Below are 22,766 nucleotides of genomic sequence, written 5' to 3' on the forward strand. Positions count from 1 at the left end.
ATGATTCTCCCAGGGCGAGACTAGTGGTCAATGGTGACCTCTCTGGCTGGTTCACATTATCTTGTGGTACCAGGCAGGGATGCCCCATGTCCCCCTTTCTCTATGCATTATACATTGAACCCTTGGCAATATCTCTGCGGCAGAATCCCAGTATTGAGGGATTTGGTCTTAGAGGGCCTCAGGGGAAAATAATATTATATACGGATGATATGTTTATATCAGTCCGGGATCCTCGGAGGGCCATCCCTAAGGTGATGGAATGTATTGCCCAGTTTGGGTTAATTTATGGTCTGCAGATCAATTGGACTAAGTCCTCCCTCTTGATGGTCGGACAGGATGACCATATGCTTGACTATGGGTTCAAGAGAGTAGAGGAAGATCAATGTCTTAAATACCTAGGGACAAATTTGACATCAGATCCCAAAAAATTTGTTGAATATAATTTAAAACCGTTGCTGTCCAGGCTGGAAAAAAAATAGAAATTTGGCTGAGACTTCCACTATCTCAGGCCGACCGTATGTCTTTAGTTAAAATGGTTTTACAACCACAGATTCTTTATGCACTCCGCTCTACTCCTATATGGATCCCAGACAAGTGGTTTAAGTTAATAGAGGTATTGCTGAACCGGTTAATATGGGGACGAAAGCGAGTTAGGATACTTTACAGTCACCTCACAGTGTTAGAGAAGATGGGGGGGTTATCTTTGCCAGATTTTAAAATTTATTTTTTGGCAGTTCAACTACAGAATATTTTAAGAAACAATTACTCAGTAATAGGGTCTCATGTTATGGTCCCGAAAAGAATTTCTCATAGAAACCTCTTGAGCGCACTAGATACAGGTAAGAATGAGGAAATAGAGATGACATATAGGAGACTATGGAGTAAAACATGGAATAATCTTAAGAAGATATGTTCAATTAAGGGGAGCACTACATTCACCCCACTATGGGATAATCCGCACTTAGCCGAATTAGCTAAAATGGATACTAAAGAATTCTGGATTAAGAAGGGTATTATGGAGGTAGCACAGATATTTAAAGATGGATCCCTGTTGAGTTTTTAATCTTTGCAGGGAAAATTTTCATTAGAAATACAGCACTTGTTTTATTATTTGCAGCAGTAAGTATTTACTGTACAATCACATGAAATTATAACTAATTTATCCCGTCCTAGGGGGAATAGAAGAGGGGAATTGGGGAATTTATAAGTTTATTCTTAACACCTTAACACACTTGAACCCTCTCAGAAGGGTCAGGGGTCCCTAATTCAAATAAACTCCAAACCCACAGGCCGCAGCCCGGGGTAAAAAACCCCTTTAATTTATATCACCCCCCTAAATAAAAATTAGCTTTTATTATGTATCTTTTAAAATAAACATGTGAACTTGTTTAAAATCACAACACACCTAGTACTACTATCACTAGCTAGTGCTATATGATATATAGGGATATAACTACCCTCTTAACTAACTATCTCAATCACTATCACAGTCTGCAGCCCTTCTATCCATGTGGCCATTGTGGCCTATGCAAGTATATGACTAAGATTAAAACATTTAAAAATCCAGTGGACCAGAGAACTTATGAAGTCAGACAATTTTTGAATTGCAGTAGCAGCAATATCATTTACATAGCGCAATGTACATGCCCGCGTTTGTATGTGGGCAAAACGACCCAAGAATTACGACGTAGAGTGTCCAAACATATTAGTACCATCAGGACCGAATCGGATATGCCTCTGGCTAGACATATCCGTCACCGACATAGTGGGAGGATTGAGGATATAAAATTCTGGGGACTTTGCCAGTTAAAATTAGGACCGAGAAAAGGGGACATCGACAGATTACTGTTAAAAGAGGAGGCGAGATGGATTTTTCGCCTCCAGAGTCAAGCACCTCTAGGATTAAATGAGGGCTTTTCATTTGCTGCTTTCCTCTAAATGTGTTATAAATCTAATACTATGTAACAATGATGATGAACGATTAATGACTACTGGTTGGCTAGGATCTTAACGGGTCCTATAGACCCTAGTACAAGAGTTCAATTCATATCCATTATTTGATACTTACCCCCATACATAGATTCATCCATATGTATCATTAGTTCTGTAGTTTATTGAAATATATTAATTTTCATATATCATACATATTATGATTTTTGTATATTGAGCTGACACTTCTGTTGATATATATTTACAATATTATATTAATTTAGTATCACTGATTCTGTATTTGGTCATCTAACTATCATTGTGGCCATTATCAGCCCAATACTAGAGTAAGATTGTAGATGTGGGCTCACACACTTGGCACCGGGGGCGCTGTATATGCAGGACAGGGTTGTTTCTGGGGCAGTGGTCATGCGCAATGGCTATGGAGCCGGATTTAGCACTAAGTCAGATGTCATGTGCACTGATAAAGTGGATAAAAATAGTCTAAGTGCAGTGACATGCGCGATGACATCTTGCAGTCACATGACATGGTGAATCCGGAAGTGCGCGATGACACGCTGCAGTCACATGACATCGCGAACCCGGAAGTGTTTCCGTGAGAGTAGCGGTCATGTGACCGCAATAGATCATATGACACTGTGACGCAGTATGCCGTCATGAGGAGACCTTGGATCCTACAACTACAATGATAGGAGGGTGAGTAGGAAGGCGTGTGAATTTTCTCTCAGCCTACCAATCTGATAGAGGGGGTTAGTCTCTCCAGAACAAAGAAAGATCTTATTGGTGCATTATAGGGAATGTTTGGGGCGGTACAATGATACCAGGCAATTGAGTGTGGATATAAATATCGGCCAGTACCAGTAGCAAGTGTTGCCTAAATTTTCTCCTGATGACGTTGCTGTGGCAACGAAACATGTAGAGAGGGGGCACTATTTGTGGTTTTAGAATAGCAGACACCTAGTATCTCCTAGTTACCTCTATACAGGACTGCAGACTGTGATAGTGATTGAGATAGTTAGTTAAGAGGGTAGTTATATCCCTATATATCATATAGCACTAGCTAGTGATAGTAGTACTAGGTGTGTTGTGATTTTAAGTTCACATGTTTATTTTAAAAGATACATAATAAAAGCTAATTTTTATTTAGGGGGGTGATATAAATTAAAGGGGTTTTTTACCCCGGGCTGCGGCCTGTGGGTTTGGAGTTTATTATTATTATTATTATTATTCTTAACACCTACACAGAAAAAATACAAAAGGAGAGTAAATATAAATGGGAACGGGTCATTGGCACAATTTCTGAGGACGAATGGTCTGATATTACAAGCATGAGTAAAAAGGTCACTGTAAATATGAATCACCGACTTGCACAATTTAAAATTTTAAAAAGAATATATTATTCTCCATATATTCTTTGGAAGATGGGGGTAAATCCTCTGTCAGCTTGTTCACGATGTGGGGCACTAGAGGCTAATGATGTTCATTTATTATGGGAATATAGAGTGATACAGGGGTATTGGAGCAAGATAGTGGATAGGATCCGAGATTGCATAAAGGTGACTGTTCCCTATAACCCCCTTACTTTCATCCTGGGCTGTACTATCTATATTCCCGAACAACAGAATATTATAGCAAAATTACTGCTTATTGCAAGGATCATCTTGATGAGACACTGGATTGAGGAAGATGCCCCCGTTATTCAGGAATGGAAACAACTGGTTGATAAAATATATAGATATGAAAAAAAATATTTTTCACATAGTATAGTTGGCTTGAAACGTCATCAGAGAATGTGGCAAAGATGGCATCGATAAATGAATCCTGTGCTTAGGCAACTTTTGAGTTAATACTTAAAATTTTATTTTTTGTGTTTTTCCCTTTTTTTTGGTTCTCCTAAGACACAAATATACCTCGTGCACTTGTAGAGAATAAAACTCTAAAAAAAGGTCTCTACAGATATACAAGTACTATACTGTCTCCCTTGTGAGAGTGTATATGACATACGTGTTATCCTAAGACACAAATATACCTTGTGGCTGTCCTCCATGTTGACTACTGTTGCTGATGCCTGTCCTCCATGTTGACTACTGCTGCTCCTGTACTGGCCTCAAATGACTATTGCTGGACCTCCATTGGCCTCCAATGACTACTGCTGCTCCTTCACTGTATTTGTGACCTTTTTCCTGCATAGACCCTGTAATGGTGAGTTTCCTGTATAGACCCTGTAATGGTGAGTTTCCTGCATAGACCCTGTAATGGTGAGTTTCCTGCATAGACCCTGTAATGGTGAGTTTCCTGCATAGACGCTGTAATGGTGAATTTCCTGCAAAGACCCTGTCATGGTGAATATTGAAGTCTAAAAAAAAAATTTACTTTGAGATATCAAAAAGATAATGATGTTACTGACATGTAGTGTATTCAACCAAATACACTACCCTGTATCATATAGATGCTTTAAACTATGAAATTCGAAGAAATCCGAAATTTGGTCGAGCCGAACTTTCCGAAAAAATCTGGAAGTCCCGTCGGAACGAGCTTTTGAAAAGTTCACTCATCTCTAATCTTGGATTAAAAGCAGCTATCTGAAGGGACAAGTGGTTTGGGGGAGTCAGATTGTGGGTAAAGAGTCGCTTTAACCTTGTCCAGTTTTTAGGAGTTTTTCTGCTAGGAAAAAAAATTGTAGTTGTCGGTATTTGGACCAAATACATTAGAGAAACTGATCATGCCATAGGAGTATTTAGGAATGTATTATGAAGGCGTCCTTCCTTACCAGAGGAAAATTTTAAAATTCTGTGGGACATTTGCTTATATATTAGAGATAAGTGAATTGCTCGGAAATTCGCAAATCAAACCTAAAAGAACTGCATTAAAACCTATTTTCATTTCCTTCTTGTTATTGTAAAGGAAAAATAGCAAAATTGGACTAATGATGTGCTGTATAAGCCTATATAAACTTAAGTGACTGGTGGCTTCATTGTAATCCAATACATTAGCCGCCAGTAATTTTACTATATAGTTACTTTATGCAGTATATTTTAATGCTCACTTGGAGGTAAAAAAAACAGAAGCTGGGGGATTTGAACGCTTATCGAATATTTATCGAATATTCTGCGAACTATTCGATAATATTCGATAGATTGAATACCTTACTATTTGATCAAATAGTTTTCGCTCATCACTAGTCTGGAGTTAAGATATACTACTGTAACTGTCAGAAACATGTAATAAATAGGCAATACTGTTGGTCCCCCCTTCAATACCTGGATTCCATTTGGGAGAACATAGAATCCTATCACAGCAGGATAAACTCCTCACTAGCAGTCCCGCAGTGAGAGCTAGTTCCTGATGTTGTACCTGCAGGGAGGAAGACCTGGGCAGTTGTGGCATTAGATAGCCACAGAGGAGGTCATATCAGGGCCAGGGAAAGGAGCTCTGTTGGCCATCTTAGTAGCTTGTATGATGGTGCTTGACAGATCTCCACCTTCGATGGAGAGCCTCAGGCCATGGAGGACTAAAGGCCCAAATACGGCCGATAATCATTCCGTGTAACAGAAGGCAGCAATCAGCCGACATGAACGATGTCGGCTGATCGTTGCAGTCGTTTGTCTTCCAACATGTTGAAAGACATGACATGAAGGCAACTATACAATTCCATACATCTTGTTGTCTACATTGGGTTCCATATTTACTACAACATGGCTTATCTAGAAAGAAGAAATTAGTGTTGGCAAAGGATGTCAGCCTGGAAAAATCGAACCACTAGAAAAAACACACTATAAAGAAAGATTACAGGAGTTATTTATATTTATTTTTATATATCTCATGGTTTTAGAGAAATTCTGAGATACTTCACATCCTGTACAATCACTTTTACGTAGTTACTGTATCTGTGGAGGACTTTTTCTTATCACTCTCCCTGTATTGTTCATTTCAGGATCCATCAGAATATTATAACATTTAGGTAAAAACATACAGCCCAATATTCCTCCCCCTGAGGCCAATATGGCGAATATCTCTACAGTGACCATGTGTTTCCCTGTACTGCTCAGATAGGCCGGGATGGCACAGATCCAGACACTGCAGAACACCAGCATGCTGAAGGTGATGTACTTGGCTTCATTGTAGATATCAGGTAATGTCCTCACCAGGAAAGCCAGAACAAAGCTCACCGCTGCCAGAAACCCCATATACCCCAACATGAGGTAAAAGGCCAAGACTGACCCTTCATTACACTGAATGATGATCTTCCCAGGATAATCCAGGTTATACTCCTGATATGGAGGAGACAGTGACAACCAGATAACTGCATTCAGGATCTGAATAGATGAACAGACCAACACTACAGTATAAGGAAGCTTAACCCCCACACACTTTCTCCAGGGACTGTCAGGTCTGGTGGCCTTGAATGCTATGCAGACTATGATGGTCTTGGCCAGGACAGAAGACACGGCTACTGTGAAGAAGACCCCATAGAAGACTTGTCTCAGCATGCAGGTTATATCCACTGGGCGACCGATGAAGAGAAACACAGAGAGTAAGCTGAACATGAGAGAGTTCAGAAGAATGAAGCTGAGGTTTCGGTTATTGGCTCTGACAATGGAAATGTTCCGGAATAATATAAATATCCCAATTATAAATACAGTTATAAGAGAGAGTAATATGGAGATGATGGAAAAGACTAAAGTTACAACATCAGTCTCATAGGACAGGAACTCATAATCCCTCGTAACACATTGGTTTTTAGCCTCATTGGGCCATTCATGGTCAGGACATCTCTCACAATTATTACTGTCTGTGAAAGTATAAAAGATAGTTACGTAATGACCTTTTATTAAAAAAATAAATACATATATTAATAATAATAATCCTGTAATTTGACAAAAGATGAGCAATACCTCTAAATGCTTAAGTTTTTTTTTTAAACATAGATATACTATAATATTACATAGATTTTACTGATATGTCCCTTTGCCAGGAAATCCTAAACTGCCTACATCTCCATATTATAAAGAAAACAGACATGCAGTGTGTTCCTTAACAAATGCACTATCCATTTTCTAATCTAGATCACAACTTTTCTAAAGATGATCTAAAGCTCAATTATAGAGATGAGCGAAGCAGTCTAAAACTCATTTTGCGAGGCTCGCGAATATTGGGTCTTATTCATGAATATTCTCTAATTGAATCGCTGTTCTCCTTGAGTTCAGTGATTACTGTGTTTTGTTGGTTGATTTTTCATTGCCCCAACTAGCCAGAATCCTACCCCACACTGACGAGGGGCAAAAACCCCGAAACGGCTGTCTGTGGGTGGAAGCCTGCCTTTGCAAGCCCTTCTCCTGATCGCAATACTCGCACCTTGAGTTAGACATTGACAAAAGGGGCCACCCTGTTGTTTCCCTGTCTATTTTCCAATACTCGCAACCGAGTGGGACTTAAGGGGTTATTTATCAGGGTGGTGTGGTGCTCTCCCCATCATGGAGGCACCCCGTTGGCAACAGGCTACAGATATCTGGCTATCCCGTGTTTTGAGACTCGTAACTGAGGCTCCACGGACTCTTGTTTTGCATATCTAATTGAATGCAAACAAATCTCATCAAAACAGCCAAACTATAATAGTTACAATAGTTGGAATATTACAGAGTAATGTGTTCTTCAACAGCTGTTGTTGTGTAAAATAAAAGTTAAGTGTCTGTAATTTTGAGTGAAAGTAAAACAGATGGCAAAGTATTCAAATTATTTTTTGCTGGAATTATCAAAGTACGGCCGTATTTTTACCTCAAAAATGTTGCATGAACATAGCCTAGAACTTTGTTTTACATAATGGGGTAGAGGCTAGGCAGGTGCAAGTATAGCAAAATTCATTGCCGCACACAATATTCACCACTATTGGTATAGTGGAGAAGACAATATGGTCTGTGTTCTGGTGGCCTCTGCATGCCCAGGCTGTTTTTTTTATTTTTTAGGACCACTCTGCTGACGGGGAGCTGTATGTGCTGGGAGTCAGTGGTATAAGAAACCTCCAGCCCCTTGCACCACTGCTCTGTGCTCCCGCTCGCCTTAATGTTCGGCCTCCCCACTGTAACACAGCTGTCAGCATCCCGATCCTTCATTCAAAAACAAAACAGTGATATGTAGGTGTTCTGTTTGACCTGACATCAGGTGTGGAGAGATGCATCTGCTCACTGGAAGGCCACTGACACGATACTCAGCAGGCGTTGTATAGTTCTCAAGTTTGATAATTAGCGGGGTCTTGGCCTGCGGTAAGATTCCATTCCAGGTGAGCAGCCCACCCACCACTCATATGTGATATAAGTACAATGCCACAGCAACAGTGTGAGCAGCAGCAGGCCATAGAAGAGGATTTGGCAAAGGAGGAAGAGGGTTTGTCCTCACAGAAGGGTAACACATATAAGCTCAAGCTTTAATGTTGCAGACTTATAGTGTAACGGATGGACCAGGCAAGAGGAGGGGGAGACCCTGGATCACTGAGGAGTGCTGATGTATCTTATTCAAGGAGCAGAGTCCAAGGTGCCCCCAGTTTTCACCAGAGCCCACCACAAGGTAGGATGGGTCTCATTTCAGAACACTCCCAGGTTGCTACCCTTAGAGAAGGTCCGCGGTTACCACTGACAGAAGAAAAGAAGACGTACAAGAGCCTGGGACCAGATGCTCTACTTCTGTGGTGGAACCTCAAAATGAAATGTGAAGACATTGTTCAGACTGGAGGAGAGAACTAGGAATGGAACGAGATCCAAACAGCTAGAAGGTCGTGAGGAAGTGGTGGATAGCCAGGGAGCACAGAAGTGGTTTGCTGACCGAACAACTGAGCACAGAGGTCTGGAGGTGATGGCTATAAATACCCTCAGGTGAATAGCCTAGAATTCACAAGAAATTGTGCACTGAGTCTATAAATACAGGCGAACAGGAGTACGTCTGCCACTAGAGACCAATTCCCCAGTAAGCCTGCCCTGCACAGGGGAGAAAATGCTAGAAGACAAGCAGACTAAGAAAGAGCAGGAGAGAGAATAGACCGAAGCACAGTGTGACCTGCAGCAGTGCGTTATGGCTGCATCAGGCTGTGTGTATGTCTGCTATGGCTGCAGAAGGCTGTATGTGTGCTATGGCTGCAGCAGGCTGTGTGTGTGTGTGTGTGTGTGTGTGTGTGCGTGCGCGCTATGGCTACAGTAGTCCGTGCGTGTGTGCCATGGCTACCGCAGGCTGTGAGTGTGCTATGGCTGCAGCAGGCTATGTGTTTTCTCTGACTGGCTGCAGCAGGATGTTTGTGTGTGTGTGTTATGGCTGCAGCAGGCTATGTGTGTGTGCTATGGATGCAACAGGCTGTGTGTGCGCTATGGTTGCAGCAGGCTGTGTGTGTGTGTGTGTGCGTGCTATGGCTGCAGCATGTCGTTTGTGTGCTTTGGCTGCAGCAGGCTGTGTGTGTGTGTGCTATGGCTGCAGCAGGCTGTGTGTGTGTGTGTGTGTGCTATGGCTACAGCAGACTGTGCGTGTGTACTATGGCTGCAGCAGGCTGTGTGTGCTATGGCTGCAGCAGGCTATGTGTGTGCTCTGGCTGGTTGCAGCAGGGTGTGTGTGTGTGTGCTATGGTTGCAGCAGGCTGTGTGTATGCTATGGCTGCGGCAGGATGTGTGTGCTATGATTGCAGCAGGCTGTGTGCTTATGCTGTGGCTGCAGCAGGGTGTGTTTGTGTGCCATGGTTGCAGCAGGCTGTGTGTGTGTGTGAGTGTATGTATGCTATGGCTGCGGCAGGCTGTGTGCGGCTGTGTGCGTCTGTGTGTGTGTGTGTGCTGTGGTTGCAGCAGGCTGTGTGGGGGGGTAAGGGGGGTTATTAGGGAGACCATCTATAAGGGGAATGACGGGGCATGTATAAGGGGGCATCTATAAGGGGGAGTATAGGGAGAGTATACATCACCTACTTCCTGTTCTAGCTTGCTTCGAGGGTTCCCAGTGTCTGCTTGTCCCCATCAGCCAATCAGTGCCCCGCCGCAGCCACTGATTGGCTGAGCGGGATGTCCTGCTGAGAACCCCCCAAAGCAAGCCGAAGTGGGGAGGAGGTGATGTATTCTCCAACCGCTGGGGGATTAACTTACATACTCGCAGCGAGATGTCAATCCCGCTGTATGTATTCTCATAGGGATACACTGAAACTGGATACAAAGTGGATTTCGCTGCAAATCTGCAGTGTGAAATCCGCTGCGGATCCTGTGTGTGTGAAGGTACCCTTAAAGGAGAGGTCCAGTGAAAATTTTTATTAAAGTATGTTATTGCCCCCCAAAAGATATACAAATCACCAATATAAACTTATTATAGGAAATGCTTATAAAGTGATTTTTCCCTGCACTTACTACTGCATCAAGGCTTCACTTCCTGGATAACATGATGATGTCACTTCCTGGATAAAATGGTGACACGACCCGACTCCCAGAGCTGTGCAGGCTGTGGCTGCTGGAGAGGATGATGGCAGAGGGACACTGAGGGACACAGGGCACTGAGAGGGACACTGAGTATCCCCCTACCATCATCCTCTCCAGCAGCCACAGCCCACACAGCTCTGGGAGTCGGGTCGTGACATCACCATTTTATCCAGGAAGTGACAGCACCATGTTATCCAGGAAGTGAAGCCTTGATGCAGCAGTAAGTAGGGATGGTCTGGCTGTATCCCATTTTTCCAGGCGGTCCTCCCGCTGTATCTGCCTGCTGCACGAAGCGGGCAAACAGCGGGAATCCGATGCCGAGCGTTCGGGTTCAGCCGAACCCGAACCTCGGCGGGTTTGGACCATCCCTAGTAGTAAGTGCAGGGGAAAAAAAAGCACTTTATGTGCATTTCCCGTTATAAGTGTATATTTGTAATTTGTATAACTTTTGGGGGGAATACAATACTTAAATAAAAATTTTCATGGGGCTTCTCCTTTAACCCCCCAAAATGACCCAGTGGACCGCACATGTTTTCATTTTTGCTTTTTTATTTTTTCCTCCTCCCTTTCTAAGAGCTCTAGCACTTTCATTGTTTTTTTTATCTACAGGGCCATGTAAGGGCTTGTTTTTTTCAGGAATAGGTGTACTTGGTGCCCTTCATTCTATCATAACATGTATGACATGACCCCCAAAATATCATTTATAAAAATATAAATTGGTGAAATCGTAAAAAAGAATTCGATATGGTAACTTTTGGGGGGGTTCCTGTGTCTACGTAATGCACTATACAGTAAAAGCGACATGATAACCTTAATTTATAGATCAGTCCGAACACAACCATATGCAGTTTTCACCAATTCTCTAATATATATATATATATATATATATATATATATATATATATTTTTTTTTTATTATTAAATCCTTTTTTTTTTTTGCAATTAATTATCAATAAGATGGGCCTATTGTGACGCTTATAACGGTTTAAGTTTTTCACCTATGGGCCTGTATGAGGTGTCATTTTAGCGCCAAGATAAAGTTAAGACGATTGGAACCCCCGCAGTGTGCCTGGCTGCTCCTGTCCTGGTGACAGACTTCCAGGGCATAACTGTACGCCCAGGGTCGTCTAGGGGTTAAACTGACCTAAAAGATTTAGTTTACTTTCCTGGCAAAGATTAGTTCAAAATGAACTATAGCCAGGGGGGCGACAGAGTCCAGCCCAGCAGCCGGGGGGCGACAGAGAGTCCAGCCCAGCAGCCAGTCCTGTGCTGGAAAATGAAAGTAATAAAACACAGCACATCCTAGAAAATATTAATTAAAAAAATAAAAACTATGAAACTGCACTATACACAGGCCATGTGTGAGAGTGTGTGTGAATGTTCATCCAGCTCACCTGTAGTGCAGCCATCTTGTTAGCCCAGAGTTCCAAGCGCTAAGCTCAGTCATACACATGTGATCACCTAGACTCCTGATTGGTTCTGACTCATATAGCTCAGTAGGTCACTGAGTGAGCCAGACTCTCCTGATTCAATCTTCCGACATATAGGGGGAGATTTATCAATTATGTTGTAAAGTGAAACTGGCTCAGTTGCCCCTAGCAACCAATCAGATTCCACTTTTCTCTCCTCACAGACTCTTTGGAAAATGAAAGGTGGAATCTGATTGGTTGCTAGGGGCAACTGAGCGGATTGTAATTTACACCAGTGTGATAAATCTCCCCCATAGTTCAGTAGGTCACTGCAGGGCCGCCATCAGGAATTTTTGGGCCCCATACAGCCAAAATGTCTGGGCCCCCCTACCAAAATGGGGGACATATTATTGTTACAGCCCAAAATATTTGCTGATTTACAAGCCAAAATATAATGTACGGTACCTTTTCTGCAATCTCTGATATGTCATAGTAACAGTTATCAGTATTGCAGTGTGTAGAAGTACAGGTAGTCAGTACATGCTGGGAGTTGTAGTGTTGTCACAGACTGTCAGCACATGCTGGGAGTTGTAGTGTTGTCACAGGCTGTCAGTACATACTGGGAGTTGTAGTGTTGTCACAGGCTGTCAGCACATGCTGGGAGTTGTAGTGCTGTCACAGGCTGTCAGTACATGCTGGGAGTTGTAGTGTTGTCACAGGCTGTCAGTACATGCTGGGAGTTGTAGTGTTGTCACAGGCTGTCAGCACATGCTGGGAGTTGTAGTGCTGTCACAGGCTGTCAGTACATGCTGGGAGTTGTAGTGTTGTCACAGGCTGTCAGCACATGCTGGGAGTTGTAGTGTTGTCACAGGCTGTCAGCACATGCTGGGAGTTGTAGTGTTGTCACAGGCTGTCAGCACATGCTGGGAGTTGTAGTGTTGTCACAGGCTAGCTGTCAGCGCATGCTGGCAGTTGTAGTGTTGTACCAGCTGGATCATACACACAGAATGGGAGAACCCTCTTTGACACCACATGACAGTCCTCCAGCTCCCAGCATGTCTACTAACTCAGCTCTGCTACACCGGCCCAGCACGTTGGGGAGGAGACATCACCAGTGCGGGTGACACTGGGGGAGCATGATCCCAGCATGTGCGGCAGCACGGGACACACTGCCCGCTGGACTCACAGGACACGCTCACCTAGCCGCCATGTTTGAATTAGGCAGCACCAACAGCTGCAGTATCCCTGTCAGCAAACAAGTGCGCTGTAATGAACTCTTCATCACAAGACACGGAGGAGCCTTCCCATGAATTACTCCATGGGATGAGGTGATGAGGGCGCACACTGGTTCTGGTCTCCTGGGGGCGGGCAGGCGAGCGGCCCAGCAGCGGGTGCCCTGACCTGCAGGAAGAGCAGCTTGGCCGGAGTGCTACAGCTCCCTCTGCAGGTCAGAGCGCACTTTTCACATACACACACATGCATACACACACACACACACACACACACACATTCATTCATTCATTCATTCACTCACTCACAGACATACAAACAGGCACTTACATTTCATTAGGAAGCTCCTTATATCTTCCCAGCACCTGCAGCTCCTCTGTCCTCCTCCTTCTCACCGGCATCACACTCCCGCCCGTGCCAGGAGATCTGTATAATACCCATATATATACCCCTCTCATATGTATATAATACCCGTATATATACCCCTTTACCCATATGTATATAATACCCGTATATATACCCCTCTCATATGTATATAATACTCTCATATATAACTCTCATATATACCCCTCTAATATGTATATAATACCTGTATATATATATTCCTCTAATAGGTATCTAATACCTTCATATATTCTCAATTATATATATCTTTAGGGTACATATGAGGGGTTGGGTGCAGGTGATGGGGTCCTCAGTGGTGTGTCTAGGTCCTTGTATGGGGCTCCACAACTGCCCTGGGTCACACAACAGCTGCTAATATAAACACATCAACAACAGGCCAGAGGGGCAGTGTACAGCAACATTTCTGCAGCTTGATGGTGCCCATACCTTGATATCGCAGGTCTTCCCAGCAGGTCACGTAAGCGCAACAGATAGCAGGTGATAGATGGAGGATGCAATCTGTTCCTCTGAGACACCGTCCCAGGGTGGGGGAAGGAGGGAAAGGATCGTTCCAGCGGAAGTGCTGCAATGTAATGGGATAAACATAAGGGTAGTATATACATATTAGAGTGGTATATATGAGGGTATTATGTACATATAAGAGATATCCCTCTAGTATGTATATTCTAGCCTCATATTACCCCTCTAGTATGTATATACTACCCTAATATTTACCCCTCTCAAAGGTTTATAAATCTTTATTTACTGTATATTATATAAGAGGATAATACTGTACTATTACTGAGGATATTACACATAGGAGAGGTATATAGGATGGTATTATATGCATATATGAGGGTATTATATACACATTAGAGGGGTATAACACATCCTCATATATACCAATCTCATATGTATATATGTATACCTCTCCCATGTGTATATACAGTAATAGCCTTATATATTATATACAGTATGTATGAGGATATTACTGTATATACATATGGGAGAGGTATATATGATTGTATTGTATGCATATATGAGGGTATTATATACACATTAGAGGGGTATAACATATCCTCATATATACCAATCTCATATGTATATATGTATACCTCTCCCATGTGTATATACAGTAATAGCCTTATATATTATATACAGTATATATGAGGATATTACTGTATATACATATGGGGGAGGTATATAGGATGGTATTATATGCATATATGAGGGTATAATATACACATTAGAGGGGTATAATATATATATATATATATATATATATATATATATATATATATATATATATATATATACCCCTCTCTAATGTGTATATTGTACCCTCATATATGTATATAATACCATCACATGTATATACATTACTATCCTCATATATACTGTATATAATAATATAGGAGGCTATTACTGTATATACATATGGGAGAGGTATACATATATACGGGGCAGTTCCTAGGTCATTTCGGCAACAGGGTGAATCTTGATAAAGCTGGGAAAGCTGTGTGACCTCCATTATACACTGACATACAGGATGCTGGGAAAGCTGTATGACCTCCATTATACTGACATACAGGATGCTGGAAGCTATGTGACCTCCATTACACTGACATACAGGATACTAGGAGAGCTGTGTGACCTCCATTACACTGACATGCAGGATGCTGGGAAAGCTGTGTGACCTCCATTACATTGACATACAGGATACTGGGAAAGCTGGGTGACCTCCATTACACTGACATACAGAATGCTGGGAGACCTCTATCACACTGACATACAGGATACTGGAAGAGCTGGGTGACCTCTATTACACTGACATACAGGATGCTGGGAGAGCTGGATGACATGGTAACTTTGGTGCTGGGGGCGGGGCTTATCACAGGGGTGGGGCTTATTGTGGGGGGCGGGATTATCGGGACATATCCGGGGCTCCCTCTGTGCAGGATTCCCTCACCACATACTCACCCTGCAGCCTCCAGCTCCTCTTCTTGGTATGCCCGTCCTCTTCTGGCTTCCGGTGCAGGCAGCCACCTGTCATACAGAGGCCGACTGCACAGGAAGCCTCTGTGTCTCTGCCCCGGCTGCTGTTTCCTTTAGCTGTGCGTGCGTACGTACAGCTAAAGGTTGCGCTGGCCAGGGGATCTGGAACTTAGATTCCAGATCCCCGGGCCAGTCCTGAGGATGCAGGGGCTGCAGGCCGGGTACTGTCGGATGCCGCAGGGCACCCCCTAGCTGTGGGCGCCCTGTGCAGTGGCCCGGCTCGCCCGCCCCTAGAAACGGCCCTGCATATATACATATGAGAGGGGTATATATGAGGATATATTATTCCCCTCTAATGTGTATATAATACCCTCATATATGCATAAATCTCTCCCATATGTATATCTTTCTATAGGGCCCCACAGCTACCCTGTGTTACACAACAGCTAAATACATCAGGCCACAGGGAAATTGTGGAACTTGATGGTGTACACTGTACAGTTCCTGCAGCTGCTCCTTTCTTGATATTGCAGCCAGAAAGGTGAAAACAGCAGACCCTGTGCCAGACCGCTTGCTGGAAGCTGCACTCCTCAGCCTGAATGTCCCTGTCTAGGAGGAGGAGCTTGTGGAAGCAGCTCTGGTCCAGGGGCGTAGCTAGGATTCATGGAGCCCCATAGCAAAAAACTGTATGTGGCAAAAAAAATTTCTCTTGTGGCCAGAGGCACAATCCTGTGTGCAGCCACAACAGTGACTGGCAGAGGAGAAAGCCAATGTCTGCTTGTTCTGTCCATCCACTGTATTTAACTATAACAGCCTATTTGGAGCTTCATGGTTATATACATACGTGCAGGAGCAGACTACCTTTTGCTTAACCCCTCATGTACTGCAGTGTGTAAGTGACCCAGTGTTCTCATACATGCTGCAACACAAACAAAGGGTTAATGCAGAAGACATTTAACTCTCTCTTGCACTGATAGCCCCTGACTTCTGCAGGAGCTCAGAGAACAGAGGTCAGAGGTTATCAGAGTAGGGAGGCTGAGAGCTAATTGTCTTGAGCTTATTATAACCCTTTTTTGTGTTGCAGCATGTAAGAGAACACTGGGTCACTTACACACTGCAGTACATAGGGGTTAAGCAAAAGGACACAGGAGGATCTTATCTTCCCTGGGCCCCCTCCCTCCACGGGCCCCATAGCAACCCCCTTCCCTGCCTCTATGGTAGCTACGCCACTGCATATAGTGCATTGCATAGACACAGGAACCCGCCAAAAGGTACCATATTGCATACTTTTTTACGATTTCACCTATTTATTTTCATAAATAATAACTTTGGGATTCCGTCATACATGTTATGGTAAAATGAAAGACGCCATTACAAAGTACAACTATTCCTGTAAAAAAAACAAGCCCTTACATGGCCTGTAGATAGAAAACTGAAAGTGCTAGAGCTCTTAGAAGGGGAGGAGGGAAAAACGAAAACACTAAGATCAAAATTTGCGCGGTCCACTGGGTCATTTTGGGCCTGGTCCTCAAAGGGTTAAGGATACTGTCCTGCACTTTTAGAAATGTTCTCTGCATGGGTTTGGGGTGATCTTACTTGTGCTCTCTCAAGTAGTTTAGCACTGCATCGCTGGAACAAAATTAGTGTGTCAGGACGGGGCAGGTAGGGACCGGACACGACAGTGAGCCCTAATGCTGAACCCACCAACTATCCCTACCTACTTGCCTCAACCGGCCCTAGGCGGCCATGGACAACCACGAAGACGTTCCCTGCGCTGGATATGTGCACACCGAACAAGACAGACAAACAAACACAATATGGGATAGTCAAACAGGCAGGGTCAGAACCAAACGGGCAGCGCAGTACAAAAACAAGTAACAGTCAGATAGTCAAAAGCCAAAGCCAGGGGTCAGGTAACACAGTCGAGCAAACAGAGGGAGTTAGGACGGGGATGGATCGCAGGAGTAGACAAGGGGAAGCTGGGATTAGGGTATGAACCTAATTAGCCAACAAGGAAAGACTGGCTTTAGCTTTCTTTTAAGCTGACCAAGAGCCCAGTCCGGATCCTCATTGGACCAGCGCTCTGATCTTCCAGGCTCCAGATAGGCAGAGGAACCAGTCCATCACACAGACTGGTCAGCTGCAATAATCAAGCCCAGCAGCTTCTTAGCTTAACTCCTGCATTGCCCGGAAGCTGAGAAGCAAGCGAGTGTGTCACACAAAAGCAACACCAGGCCCAGTTCACACTAGGTTACCGCACAATCCTGACATAGTGTCTAAAAGAAAAGTCTCTCCATCACCCATGTCTGTCCACTCCCACACTCCCCACTCCCACTACTTCCTCTCCCCATGTGACAACTTCCTACAGAATGTGTAATGTCCCCTGTGAGTGGTGGAGAAGAAAGTGTAAAGAGAAGAAAAGGAACAGAGATAGGTGCAGAAGAAAAAAGAGTTCTTATTGGTACGCAGATTACAAACAAGCAATAACCTCTGGTTCACTACAGTTGTGCAATATACAAGTGCATATACAAATAATAGTGACATCTAGTGGTAAAACTTAGGTGCTACTTCATTACCATGTTAACTTGTAGTACAGGCTTTTGTGAGGGGTGTATGAACCAGTAACACCCGTGGTGGGATACCACAGAATACCAGGACAAAAAAAGTTGCATAATTTTTTTGTTCCATTACTCAAACTAATGGACATGAGCTGGAAAAAATAACGGACCCCAATACATTGAAGATAGTCCTTCACTTTGTTCTTATCTGAGGTCCGTTTTTATCAGTGCCAAAAAACAACTGCAACCGCGGCTTTAAACGGATCATGTGATGTAGTGGGAACCTAGCCCAAAACAGGAAGCATGTAAATCAATAAAATCCATGATGTATATAATAAAGCTATAAAGTTACTTGTTGTATTTGTGAATTCTCCTTCTGGGCATGAGAGACATTCATAGCAGCAGATGTGATATTGTTCCCGGAGAATCTTTCTCTTTCCTGCCGGACAGGGGTCACTGCACTGACCTTTTGGGATCTAGAAATATAAATAATTAAAAAGGATATTCCAGGAAAAAATAACTTTTCCCCTATCCACAGGATCGGGGAAAAGTAAGAGAGCGTGGGTGGTCCAACTTCCAAACCCTCCCGGTGATCTCCATATCTGCCCCTGGCTTCTGTGGTATGAACTGAATAGAGTTCCTGACAGTACGTGACCCGCAGCTCTATTCATTTTTATGGAGGTGTCAGAAAGAGCTGAGTAAGCCATACCCGAGGCCCTGTGTCTGTCTTACATTTCAATGGATTGGTGGTGAAGCACACTGTACATGCTGCTGCTCCATTCAAAGTCTATGAAGCCACCAAAGACACCAAGTACATCTGGTCCCTGTGTAGTTTCCCCCCCCCCCCCTCCCCAACATTCTTAACAACTACGAAGTTTAATGGGGTTGGGGGGGTAATATGATATCCTTCTTCTAGCAATTAGTTGTCAGCTTTAGCAGTTGTCAGTTATCCTGGTGATAACTCTCACAAACCATTATAGTTTATACAGTATATACATGCTGGGATCATATATGTTTGAGCAACATGTATCACATACAATTCAGGGGCTGAGGGCACCGTGCTATGGCTGAAATGGCTTTATAGCCCTGACAACTCATCAATTTAGTTAAAGTGTACCTATCGTTATAACTTTCAAAATTGAAATCAACAGTAGATGTGACATAAAGCAAGTTTGCAATTTACATTGATTTTTTTTTTTTTAGTTATCATGGAAAAAAATGGCACTTCCTGCTTTCTGACTTTTTTTTTTTTCTCAAAAAGTCACAAAACAGGAAGTCCAGTGTTTCCCAGGTCATCTGAGCACTCATAGAGAGAGAGAAAATTTGCCTTCAGGAGACCGGACCTGGATTTCTGGTAAGTTCAGCTTTGTTTTACAGCATGATAACAACAAAAACAACAACACATATTGAATGTATATTGCACATCTACTGTTGATAAAGATATTGAAAGTTATAACGACCGTGACACTTTAAATAGGTTTCTTTATTAGAATTTATATAACTCTATATAACATACCACATTGTGTTTCCATGATATATCTGTTTCTGTAATATTGAGCTGATCGGGATGTAGTGGATCAAAACTCCCCACAGGGTACATATCAATCATGTTTTCTGATCCAATGTTTTCAGATACCCAGTTCATAAGTAATAGATGTGCTGTCCATTCTTCTTTATCATTTAAGAGAGGTTTCAAATTCAGAATACTTTGGTAACTGGCGCGTCTTATGAACTCTGTTAACTTCCAAAGCAAAACAATGATCATCATAGGACACCAATTATGTTCTCTGACAGTATTAATATACAGTTCCTATAGATCTGTTAGTCCATAACCTTAATAATAAATAGTTGTCAGACACGGGTGTGATTAAACTGAATGAATTAGCGTGTTTCCCTGAAAATCAAACGGCGCCTTATATTTAAATTTTGCTCCAAAGAGGCACTATGTCTTATTTTCATGGGAAAGCTTAAAGAGATATGCAGGCGCCATAGGGTGAAATCCAGGAGAAAGGTGGTGAAAACAAAGACACTTGGATTTGCTCACCTTGTGATTTTGTACTCAGAGCACAACATCTAAATATGCTCTCAGTGGAGAAAGTGTTGTAGGTCAGAGCAGCCACAGGTTTCTAGGTTGCTGGGATCCAGAGCCACTGGGTCCCTGCAGGATTTGTAGAATGGTGGAGTGTCGAGTCCCCGCAATTGGCAATTGGTGGATAAACATGAAACCTTGACAGGCGCTGGCCGATGGTAGATATAGCACAAGGTCCAAAGCAGGTACTAGTAAAAACACATTTATTTGTCCCTTGAGACAAATAAATGTGTTTTTACTAGTACCTGCTTTGGACCTTGTGCTATATCTATTATCGTCCTGCACCTTTCAAGTTTCATCTACACCCACCATTGCCAATTGTGGGGACTCGACACCCCACCATTCTACTTATTTTTATGGGAAGTCTCATTTCTACTGTCCCCCTGGCTCTCCTCGACAATTCCTCGACCACTTTGCCACCTGGCTCTCCCATTTCTTACCTGCAGAAGTTCCCACACTTATTCTGGGCAACTTCAACATCCATGTCGATATTCCTATTTCCTCTCACGCCTCTCAGCTACTCTCTCTAACCTCCTCTTTCGGCCTCTCACAGCTAACAAACTCTTCTACACACAAGAGTGGGAATTCCCTGGACCTAATCTTCTTCCGCCACTGTTCAGTCTCCAACTTCACGAATGACCCATCAGAGTTATCAACACTCACCAACTAATAGACTCCCTTCAATCCTCACTGTCCCCAATCTCATCCCTCACCTGGCCAAACATGGCCACACAACACTACCACAACACCCTGAAAACTACCATAGACTCTGTAGCTCCCCCTACTCTCACACCCCGGAAACTCGCTTTCTTCGACGATGCTGTAGGTCTGCTGAATGTCTGTGGAGGAAATCTAGAACCTCAGCAGATTTCATTCATTACAAATTCACCCTCAAATCTTATTACTCTGCCCTTCACCTTGCCAAACAATCTTATTTCACCTCCCTCATCTCTTCACTGTCAAACAATCCAAAATGCCTTTTTGACACCTTTCAACTCTCTTCTCAAGCCCAAAGTTCTGTCACCCATCACTTACCTCTGCGCTGAAGAATTGGCCTTCTACTTCAAATCCAAAATTGACACTATCCGTTCTGACATCATCTCCCAGCCCCAAAGCCCCATAGATCCCATCCCCTCTCCCACCTTCTCTGCACTCTCCACTTTTGATCCAGTCGCCAAGCTCCTCTCCTCCTCTCGTCCCACTACCTCCCCTAGTGACCCTATTCCCTCACACCTCCTCCACTCCCTCTCTCACGCTGTCACTACTCACCTCACCAAAATATTCAACCTCTCCCTCTCCTCTGGTATTTTTCCCTCCTCATTCAAACACTCTTATAACCCCATTACTGAAAAAAAAACATCTCTAGACCCATCTTGTGCAGCCAACTATCGACCTGTCTCCAATCTCCCCTTCATCTCTAAACTCTTGGAACGTCTGGTCTACTCTTGCCTAACTCGCTATATCTCCTATGACTCTCTTCTCGACCCTCTACAGTCTGGCTTCCATTCCCTTCACTCAACTGAAACTGCTCTCACCAAGGAGTCAAACGACCTCCTTAAGGCCAAGTCACAAGGAAACTACTCTTTGCTGATTCTCCTGGATATTTCAGCAGCGTTTGACACTGTGGACCACCAGCTCCTCCTCATGCTCAGCTCTCTTGGTCTTAAGGACTCTCTTCTCTCCTGGTTTTCTTCCTACCTCTCTGACCGCTCCTTTAGTGTATTCTTCTCGGGCTCTACTTCTTCTCCCTTACCTCTCTCTGTTGGGGTTCCCCAGGGATCAGTCCTGGGTCCCCTCCTCTTCTCCCTCTATACAGCCCCCATCGGACAGACCATAAACAGGTTTGGCCTGCAATGCCATCTCTACGCCGATGACACCCAGCTATACACCTCCTCCCGTGACATCATGCCTGCATTCCTGCAAAATACTAGTGACTGTCTATCTGCTCTCTCTAACACTATGACCTCTCTATTTCTCAAACTCAAACTCAATCTCTGTAAGGCTATGTTCACACTACGTATATGTCCGGCCGCATATTTTTCGCGGCCGGACATATACGTGTTAAACTCCGGCCGGGGATTTACGTAAGTTGCGGCCGGCTATGTACGGTCCGCGAACTTACGCCCAGTAGTCTACTTACGCTTCCCGAGTGCCCTACGTAGCGATCTGACAGCGGTCTTTTACTTGGAAATCTTCGCCTAGCCCCGGACACCCCACAGAACCTTTTGGATCGGCAAAGCAAAGTGCTAAAATGAAGAAATCACCACTCCGTACGGGACCGCATGTTACGCTACGGGCGTAAGTTACAGCATTTTCGTCCTCAAACAATGGTCTGGTTCATTTTTTACAGCGCCGCATACGATCCTGGCGTAAGTTCTTACGTAGTGTGAACTGTGCAGCCGTAGATCGTGTACTTTCCATTGTACGCAAACTACGTAAATCTCCGGCCGCTTATTCACGGAACGCGCTACGGACGGAAACTTACGTAGTGTGAACATAGCCTAAAACTGAACTTCTTGTATTTCCTTTCTTCCTCCAACAAACCTAAACCTAACATCTCACTTTCAGTCTGTGATACTAGCATAACCCCTGTACATCAAGCTCAATGTCTAGGGGTTATGCTAGACCCTGATCTAGCCTTCACTCCCTATATTCAAGCTCTTGCACACTCCTGTCATCTTCATCTCAAAAACATCTCTAGAATCCGCCCATTTCTCAC

The 22,766-nt window shown here is 43.6% G+C and overlaps 1 protein-coding gene across 1 annotated transcript; it reads right to left on the reverse strand.

Moving 5' to 3' along the window:
• Positions 1–278: 278 nt before the first annotated feature.
• LOC138796459 (vomeronasal type-2 receptor 26-like) lies at positions 279–20,531 on the reverse strand. Its single transcript, XM_069976064.1, has 5 exons — positions 20,488–20,531; positions 18,311–18,434; positions 6,639–6,742; positions 5,924–6,540; positions 279–352 (listed from the first exon to the last, which is right to left on the reverse strand). The coding sequence occupies exons 1-5, from the start codon at positions 20,529–20,531 to the stop codon at positions 279–281; spliced, it is 963 nt and encodes a 320-aa protein (XP_069832165.1).
• Between the last annotated feature and the right edge of the window lie 2,235 nt (positions 20,532–22,766).

Source organism: Dendropsophus ebraccatus, chromosome 7 (genome assembly GCF_027789765.1).
Source record: "Dendropsophus ebraccatus isolate aDenEbr1 chromosome 7, aDenEbr1.pat, whole genome shotgun sequence".
Taxonomy (NCBI): Eukaryota; Metazoa; Chordata; class Amphibia; order Anura; family Hylidae; genus Dendropsophus; species Dendropsophus ebraccatus.